The sequence below is a fragment of the Gavia stellata genome, chromosome 2 (genome assembly GCF_030936135.1).
Source record: "Gavia stellata isolate bGavSte3 chromosome 2, bGavSte3.hap2, whole genome shotgun sequence".
NCBI lineage: Eukaryota > Metazoa > Chordata > Aves > Gaviiformes > Gaviidae > Gavia > Gavia stellata.
The window spans coordinates 4,112,976-4,122,707 of NC_082595.1; the positions used below are offsets into that span (position 1 = coordinate 4,112,976).

A 9,732-nucleotide genomic window follows, 5' to 3' on the forward strand; every position below is an offset into this window, starting at 1 on the left:
AACAGTTGCATGTACTCCTATTTTAAAAAGAAACTGACATGTAGATTTTTTAATTTTTTTTTTTAATTATACTAGAGTGACTCCTCAGACTTGCAAGCTTCATGCTTGCAGTTTTTAAACACTGTTTTCTTACAGCTTTGTTCCAGGTCTAAGTTGGCACAGTACAGGTGACAAAAAGAAACACATATATATCAGATGTTACCCACTAACTACTCCCAAACTATCTAGGAGAAATTAATATGCAGCAACGGTCTGTCATTAGCAATCCATGCAGGTCACAGTCATTGTCTAATGGCACCACACATTTCTAATTCTGAAGCCTTTAACCATTTTTATATTTAAAACCTCTAAAAATCTAAGATCAAACTAGCTCTCTGTTCTAACAACTGAGGAGTAAATCTGTATGAAGAATTTAACTGCAGAGCGCCAAAAAGGAAATAGTTTAGCAGTAAATCAAAAGGAAACATCTGTGGTACTGGCTGTTTCACAATGGGTGTCAGTATACCACTGTCTTGAAAAGTTATTTATACATTAACAACCATTTTTACTCCAGTTCAATATGGATCCATCCAAGGCATATTTGCCTTCTACGTACGTCCTCCCTTCTCTGCAAACTGATAAAGTATGGAGCTAAGATTGTTCTTTCTATCAATTCAGACCATCCATTGTTTTCATGTCACAGGGCAAATCATTTTATACATTTTCTGAGATTAAAAAAAAAAAAAAAAATCATCTGCTTATCCAAGAGTTGCCAACTGTGAAGGTATTTAACCAGAGTGGTTTCCTTGGAAATCTGAGCAAATTCCCACCCCTTCTGTAGGCACTGCACTGGAGGAGATGACAACACCAAATGCAAATGAGGTCTGAAGGAAATTATGATGCAAATTATGGAGACCAGACTGCTGAAATGTGATGTGGACTTGCCTACTGTGCCGTCTTATTTTGTCTTTTGTTACCAACCTACACTTGTTACCTCTTAAGCATGTCATGCCAATAACAGTGCTGTTTAACAATTACCTCCATGATGATTCAAGACGTGGTAAGCAAGCCTCATGCACTCCAAAAACCTATCAGCTTTTCAGAATTTTGAGACAGAGTCTTTAGCTACAGCTAGCCAAAAAAGGGCATTAATCATTTTGCAACATGGCACAATCGGAAGGATATTCAGTAGAACAAATTAACATTTGTACAATTTTAGTATTAAAATTGCTTACTGGTTTTGATATCCTGACCAAATTAGGAACAAACGGTTCTGATTCAGAACCATTTCTGTATTTCCATTTGCATCAGTATAAATAGGGCTCCAATTACCAATCCTTCATATTATTATTCCAAAAGGTATTATCTGTTTATGCCAAACACTAACGTGAAACTATTCCTTACACATGACCTCTACGTAGCCAAGAAGTGGGGAAAATGAGCATGTCAAAGTTGCTTCAGTCACCAGTTTGCCACGTGCTGTTGCCAAATCCCCACTTCTCCTTAACCCTTCTCCCAGCATTTCAAAAACACTTCTCAATGTTTAAGGAATCTTAAAAACCCTAAGAATTTACCAGAATAGTTACACCTTTGGTTTTCTGCATACATTCTCTTAGTCCTCAACAACTTAGAATTAACCTGTTTTGCTTTCCGTTCTATTAGATGCTTCTCTACCATCTTGTAGAAAGCTCAAGTTTAAAAACTAGCGCTGGAATCAGTGCATTAAACCACAAAAAACAGGTTAAGAGAAAAATGAAGCAATGAGACTGACTAAAAGAATAAGAAATTAGAAATTACTTAGGTATAATGGATAAACAAACCCCACACTTAAAGACCACTACACACTAGCTTAGGGTCAACAGAGTAACAAAATACGGACAACTACGTGAAACAAAAGTAACAACGCCTACCTTTTGGCTTTGCATTTTTCAAAATAACACTAATAAGTTCTGGAACATCAAAGTAGGCAGCATAATGCAAGGCATTCATATTTGTCCAGCGGCTGCGTAAACTGCTATCGGCACCCAAATCAATAAGCTGCGTCGCAAATTTTACAGCAGTTTCAACATCACCTGCAAGGTAAATTTTGTAAAATATGCATTAGAGATTTATTTGATCTCAAAAAACATGCACATGCTTATGTGCGACACATAATGTACGTTAAACCCTTAAAACTCATAGCAGAACAATTACTATGCCTTTTGTTTAAGGATTAGGATGCAGAAATCTTTGCCTTTTATCATAAAGCGCTGAAATCTCTACTATAGTACACAAAAACACCACTCGTTTATCTCCAATGTAAATAATGTGTAACCCGTCAAAACCAGGGATTTTAGTATCTGATAGAAGAAAAAAAACTACACGCCACAACGCTGAATTATATGGTAAAAGATCTGCCAACACCATAAAAGCTAACCTATGCCAGACCTCACTTAGCAACTTAGTTCAAACTCAGAGGAGAACTGGGTTCAGGTCAACAAAAAAGTAGCACAACGTAGAAAAGCTAGTAGGGGTGTTCAAACAGAGTTAAATATACTCTTATTTCCAGTACTTATGATCATAATAATGCAAACAAAGATTATTGTTTTCTTCTGACATGATCAGGGTGAAAGAAAACGAAAAGAACAGCCAGCCACCTAAATGTTCTATTTTCACTGAGGTAAGAAAACTGTCGATAGCTTAGTTTGCAGTTTGTACCTCAGTCTGAAACAGCCTTTGCTACATTAAATATCTCCTTAAGCTGGTACTGTTGTTTGCAATACCTATACCACTAGCTCAATTTACTCCCAACTGCCGCAGCTGTAACTGCGCTACAGTTCTGTATCTTCCCAAAACCAAGCACTGAACCAGAAAAATCTACTGCCAGGATAAACTCTGTAATAGTCAGTGGGATTAGCCTTTGCAAATTAATTAGGTTTTTACTATAATTTCTTTACTCACCAATACCATGAGCGCCTGACTTGCAAGTGTAATGCAAGAGAGTCATATCAGTCAGTCCATCTCTGTCATTCACATTGCAACCCCTTTTAATGATCTGAGAGACAAGTGGAAAACAAGCACATTTTAGCTCTGACGTATCTCTGACATCAGTGTTATTTATTAAGTTATTTCAAAGATATTGACTCCTGGATTCATTTCAATGGCTAATAACAAAGAAGCCTGCCAGAATAGACTGAAAGTGCAGAACTGAGCAACATGCACAAGTGTAATAAAGAATATTATATGACTATCATTAACCTTCGTTGTTTATATACTTTAAAGCTTCTTTGTATTATTACTTCTAACATACATTTCACAGGCTGAAAAGTTAACTGCTTAACTGAACAACAGGAAAATTATATCACTTATGAAGTCTCTCCCCTTGTTCTTTGATCTCTTAACAATCCCCCCTTCCCCCCCCCCAAAAAAAAAAAGAGCCCCCAGTTATACTACAGTAGGAAGAATCTTTATTATACTTCCCGACCTATCTAGAAAAGCCTGTAATCCGGAAGATGAAATATAATAAAGTAGGATGGAATTACTAGAAACAAGGTGTCTTCTGAAAGCAGCCTACTGCAGGCTGCAAAGAAATCTCAGTTCCTAACTCATTTTGTGCCTTGGAAACATTGTCCTTAAGGTCAGGCTTCACTGTAACTTCACATATTGGAGTTTATGATCACTGCTAAGTAGGAAACTGAAACACCAAGGTGAAGGGTCTCTAAACAACTGCTTTAAGAAACACTGTTTCTACCATTTATCCAAATGCACTGAATTTTTATCCATCATCTTTCTCTGTCCAAATGAAAGCTGACAACATGTGGAATACAAGGCACTGATCAGTAACTACTTGTTAAAAGGCAGAAACTGTATCTGCATTTATGATTAGGTCTGCTTCTGAATGAACTGGTTTTATTTGTTATCAACAGAGTATTTCTTTAACACTGAAAGCATTCAAGGATCTTCATTTATACCTCACCTCGTTCCCAATAATATCAATATTCTGCTGGACCTGTGGAACCCACTGCCTTAAGATAGCAAACAATTCGGAAACTGACGTTTTAGGGTTGAAAAGTATTTCTTGGCATGCTGCATCATTGGGATCGAAGAAGGAAAACTCTGTTAAAAAAGAAGGAATCATTAGGTACAATTGTACGTTTTAACACGCATCTAGTTTTTCAAGCTCAGAGGCAAAGAATAGCAGAGAGAGTCACTTCGCTACTAATCACACTGGAAAATCAGAATGCTGAATTAATTTAGAAAATTTTCTTTAACAGTTGGTCTATTTTTCCTTTAATACTAAGGTTTTGCTTATATTTCTGAAAAAGCTTTGACTCAGCAACCAATACAATGGTACTGCAAGACTGCAAGATTTTAAGTTTAGGCAAGGACTAACAGACATAATCACAGGCAGTGATTATGCTAATAAGGGTTTACTCTTGCTTCGAGTTAGCCAAAGACTGCTAATTCTAAGCTGTTCCCAAGCACAGGCAAGCCTCTTGATCTCTCAGTCATTAAATGCGTACATGATTTCTCCATATACATGTCTTTTCCTTCTTCTTCCATCAGTTTACATAAAACATACCAAAATATAAACACATGCACAAATCAGGAAGGCATTCTGGGACCTCCATTATTTTCAGATATTTCATTAATGTATCAATCCCAGCTGGTGGCAGCTGCAGATAACAAACATCTATAAAAATGAAGCTACCAAACCAAGATCAGAAAAAAGATCTATTTTTAAGATTTTAAGCCTCATGTTGCTTCAGGCAACCCAAAGTATAGGTGTAAAAACCACCTTTTTATTAAAGTATGATATTTCATGTTACTCACAGGTATGTATGTGTGCATGTATATATACATACTGTATTTTAAATTTGTGGAATTTCTTCCAACTCCAGAAAATTATATGAAAGAATCTGGATAGCAATGGCTATTAGGAGAGGGAATGGAAGCAGAACCTACTGTCATCAGCCAATGACTGAATCATGGAAAACACTGAACTTTTACCCCTGTTGCAGCCATCAGGGAGTTGCCTTTTAAAAAGGTTTCAAGTAAATGTACAATGTCAGCTCGCATCAATCGCAGAATGGACATACAGGTTAAGTAAAATAAATCATCAGCCATCTGGGTGTATGACATGGTATAAACTACCTCTGGGTGAATCATCATAAACTTTCCTCAAAAAGAGCACACACCACACTTCTAGATTGGATTAGCAGATAAAAGCACATATGCAGCTCGCTTCCTGGCTATCTAGAGTTGCTCTAACTGCATTGCCTTGATTCAAAAAGAATGAAAAAGGAGGGCAACTTCACTGATATTTAGCATGAATTTTTATTTGCACCTAGCATACAAAAAAAAAGCAAACCCCTTAGCTCCCAGCACTACACAAAGTGTGCTTCTTACCTACATCCCGTGCATTGACACAGATCTACTGATCTACCTACTAATACTTAATTTCCGCGTAAACCACAGTTGATCTATCGCTGAAAACTATGAAGTAAACAGACAACTAGCCAGCAAGACTGATGATCTTACACAACATGCATGATTCTTACTCTACCATGAAGATTTCTAGCTACGAATCTGAACCAAATTATATATCAGAAATTAACTCTAACAGACTGTTACAATCAGCACGCTAGAGTAAAAACCTGAGAATATGTTAAGTATTAATAACAACCACCTCAGTGCTTAACAGGTGATCAGCTGTAGTGTTTGCAAACCAAAGAAATGTTACAGAAAATCTGTTAAAACAAGAAGTTCCATGAAAGGATTACAATGGCATCTAGATACTTTAAAACATTACTTTCTCCACCTCTGTCTTTACCATGCATTAATGACAGTGCTCAGCTGTATTGAGGAAAAATAAATGCACTTAATGTAATGACCAAGAATCTTTGTTGTGGTTTAACCTTCTTTACCCAGATTCCATAATGTTACTGTTACACAGGTGACAGCAACCTCCTATAAAAGGATTTTTTTTTTTAATTCAATGAGTAGGCACAGACTGAGTAGGACAGACAGTCGTGATATCACGTGACAGTAGTGTTATTAGAAGATATCACAACACAACAATGTTTAAAGAAGGACAAACGAAAAAATTTTCTAAGGGATAAGAAAGCAGAATGGAATAAATCATGGCAGTACTTAAGAGTAGAATAGGACGGACAAGTTATGACAACAAGGCTAAAGCATGTAGAGACACATGTCCATGTACTAAAACGTATCATCTGGAGCTGCTAAATTTCCAACCTGTGCTAACTCACCCAATGGGACTCAAGAATGCCGAGTCTGCCAAAGGCAGAACATTACATTTATTTATTTTTCCTGAATACAGTTGATTTCTGTAATCAATGCATGGGAAAAACAGAGGTGAAGGCAGTCATTTTTAAAGTATATAGATGCTATTAACATCTTCTGCAATATTCAAAGGCGTTATAACTGTAGCTATCTATGAAGATCCTTACCTGCAGTGACTTGTTACTATATTATATATCCTGTTTAAAATAGTATTATAATCTATACATATGAAGCCAATTCAATACTATTTCAAAAGCTGATCACCAATACTTGCTATAATTTTCTAACGCTCATTTCACAGTCTTTACCACCGCAAACATCTACACTTCCAACAGAAATATCCCCCTATAGTCTATTGTTTACATACTAAAAGCATGAGAAAAAGTGTAACTCCAGAGGTTTTAAATGTGATGTAGATGCTTAACTTCATTTAACTACTGCAATTTTACATCTTAACACAATAACCAGTTCTACATTGAGATGTAAAAAACCTACAGACATCTGACCACACACACACAGAAGAAACAGTCAGAAGGAAAAGATATTATAATTTAAGGTGCATGCAATCAGAAAATTAGAAAAAGCATGGGTCTTCATCTTTCATTTCCTTTAGAAAAATAATAGTGAAACCATTTAACAATCCGTAAACTTCTTCTGAAAAGAAGGAATAAATTAAGAGTTGATAGCTTTTCTTAAAATGTATTATTCAAATTTATTCTCTGCTGATCACAAATTCATTTTCTGATAAAAGTGCATACCACAGTCTGACGGCATTGGTGCTGCAGCAACAGAAAAAGTAACAGATGTTTCAGAGTTTGGGAATAAGAAGCGTTCTCTTTCAATGAGGGAATCTCCTTCTAAGGAAGGTTCTGGGAGATCCTCTATGGTCATCTTCTAGAAAGCCACTTTAGGAGGAAAAAAAATGAATAAATAGCCTCATTAGAAATACTCTGGATTAGTTCTAGTGTACTAAGATGTAACACGCAATGAGACTAAAATCTTTCCTTTTTGCACACATAAACTATTACTACTATTACATTCTTACAAACTTATTAAGTTAATTAGTAAAAGCTAGTAGAATATGGTGTCAAGGATAGCCAACTTCTAGTTTTGACTTTATCACTAAACTTGCATGTTATTAATGGAAAACATGATATTTCTCCCCAGTTTTCCACTTGAGCAGTAAGGAAAATAATAATGCTATAATTAGCAACCACACAGTGATAATGAATGGGTTACTGTGTTTTACAGCTTTATGAAGATGTGAAGCATCAAGTACCTGTCCTCATACTCTGCATGCATATTCCCTTCCTTCACCGTGAGCAAGAATGTGCTACCAGCTACTGCTTTCTCATCTTTTAAAATTCTCAGCACTTTAATCTTCCCACACAAAGCTGCAGACAATTCATCACCGAGTGATTCACTCCTGGATTCATGATTCCATATCAGCTCCTTTCCCAGCTTCTCCCCTCGATGTTTTAAAATAGCATACTTACCAGAGTGTTGTAACCTCCACCCTGGTGGTGTTTCCAGTCAACTTTTCAGGCCTTAGAACAACCTGGGAGAGAGAAGAAAGATTAAATGGCCATACAGAGCTACAGTGACACTTTCTAACAACCAGGCCAAGTTACATTCTAGTTACGGTCTACATGTTAGGATCAGAGGAGAGCTGGCTACCACTTGTAAGACATCTACTCGGGCAAATTCAGTAACAAATAACGAACAACATTATTCTTAATGGAAACAGGCTTTATTGCACTATTGGAGACTACATCTCACAGTTGAAAAACTGGAATTCCGCATCTTGAATTTTCATGATTAAATACTCAGGGTAAAAGCAGCGCTTCTACTAAACAACCTAAACTTTTATTCTGGAGATTGCTATACAGTGCTCTTTACTCAGGAATTTGTTTAGCCAGTTTGCCTGACAGAAAGAATTCGCGGAGCTTCAAGACATGTTTGCTTTTATTACATTTGATCTATACACATGAGTAAACAGGAAAACCAAAAAAGTGGTCTGTTTTTGAGACTTATTTTGGTTTTTTTATCTCACACATAACAAGCTACGTGAATAGATTTATTCTAATATTTCCCCAAATAAATTTGTCACACTATTTGGGAACCTCATATAATATACATTCTAATATAAAAGGCATTTTAGCAGTGGATTACAGATACTAATCTTGAAATAAATAAATGAAAACCTCCTCTTCTTGCACACCATGCGCAGTTCACCCTGTCCTCAACTTGGAAAAGAGGTCCACATGAAAAATGCTGATTTTTTCTCCAACTAGTTTATTTCCACAGCCTTACGCAGTTGTGCAAATGCATGTGCTGGCACAAAGGCAAGATCAAGGAGGCGGCCACTGGGAAGGGCAGGACTATTTCTTCCCACAGCATTATCAAATTGCATTGGCTTAAACATTCTTGGATTTAACAAGGCCAAAAATGTCACTAATTATTTCAATTATTATTTTCATCCAGTAAGGAAAAGTTAAGAGTTTACATTTTGAATGCCTTTATAATCACCATAAACATGAAAGCAACGGCTTTCTTGTATGAGGGACTAGAAAGTCTCCTTTCTAGTCAAGTCACTGATTAAAATTTCTTTTTTAGGGCAACAGTGAAATAAATTCGCTACCATCTGATATTTGTTCAGAGGCTATGGCAAAACAAAACAAAACAAAGCTTTGTAAAACACATGAATCCACAACAGTTTTTCACAGGTAGCACATCACACACTCTGAGGAAGTGTACAAAGGAACAAGTAATATGCGTAGAAGAGATGATCGCTGAACCTGTTAAGTTAGAAAAAACAGGAAAGGAATTATAAGCTTTTTGCACAGTGCTGCCAGTAGAACACTGAGGAAACAAAAGAAACACAGTGAAAAGCAGCCAGACCTGACTGAGCAGATGGTAACCAGAAGAGGTGAGATTTGTAAAGTGCGATGACAAAAGTTGCTGGAGCTAGAAATCAACAGAGACATTTGAAAATTAATACAAAAAAAAGACTGTTTATTGCACACAGAAAAGCAGGCCGAACAGAACAGAATCTGTGTGTTTGCAAGTACCCAGGGCATCTTTTATTCTGAGAGGCCAGAGGGGAAAATACAATATGTCACACGACTGAAAAGAATTCAGCACATGAACTACCAAAGCAAAGCAGGCAGGGAAACAACCCATGTTGTTGGGTGGGTGACATGAAGACCCAAGTCCTACAATGCATCCGCCAACCCAACTCCATAAAGAACGGCTTCACACGTTTACACTAGTGCCAATACCCCCTGACCTAAGTGTGCACGTCCTTATACAGTGGGATTTTAATTTGGATCTATAAATATATTACCATGTCATGACACAGTACTGAACCATGCAATGGCAAGGCAACAACACATTCTGCACCCGTGATTACCTCCAGAGACTGCTAGCTCAGGTGTAAGAACATCACAACCAGTTAAAGTCACAAAC

General features: G+C 36.8%; 1 protein-coding gene across 2 annotated transcripts in view; it reads right to left on the reverse strand.

Annotated features, from left to right (window-relative positions):
* The window catches only part of CLIP4 (CAP-Gly domain containing linker protein family member 4), a 29,800-nt gene extending 20,068 nt beyond the window's left edge, over positions 1 to 9,732 (reverse strand). Inside the window, exons 1-7 of one of the 2 annotated variants that reach the window (XM_059829535.1) lie at positions 9,677 to 9,732; positions 9,166 to 9,231; positions 7,761 to 7,822; positions 7,023 to 7,169; positions 3,935 to 4,074; positions 2,920 to 3,013; positions 1,890 to 2,051 (exon numbers count right to left, since the gene is read on the reverse strand). In XM_059829535.1, the coding sequence (XP_059685518.1) occupies positions 1,890 to 2,051; positions 2,920 to 3,013; positions 3,935 to 4,074; positions 7,023 to 7,155 (529 nt within the window). In that variant the 5' untranslated portion in view covers positions 7,156 to 7,169; positions 7,761 to 7,822; positions 9,166 to 9,231; positions 9,677 to 9,732. The remainder of the gene's footprint in view (positions 1 to 1,889; positions 2,052 to 2,919; positions 3,014 to 3,934; positions 4,075 to 7,022; positions 7,170 to 7,760; positions 7,823 to 9,165; positions 9,232 to 9,676) is intronic. The other variant, XM_059829536.1, reaches the window with a different exon arrangement.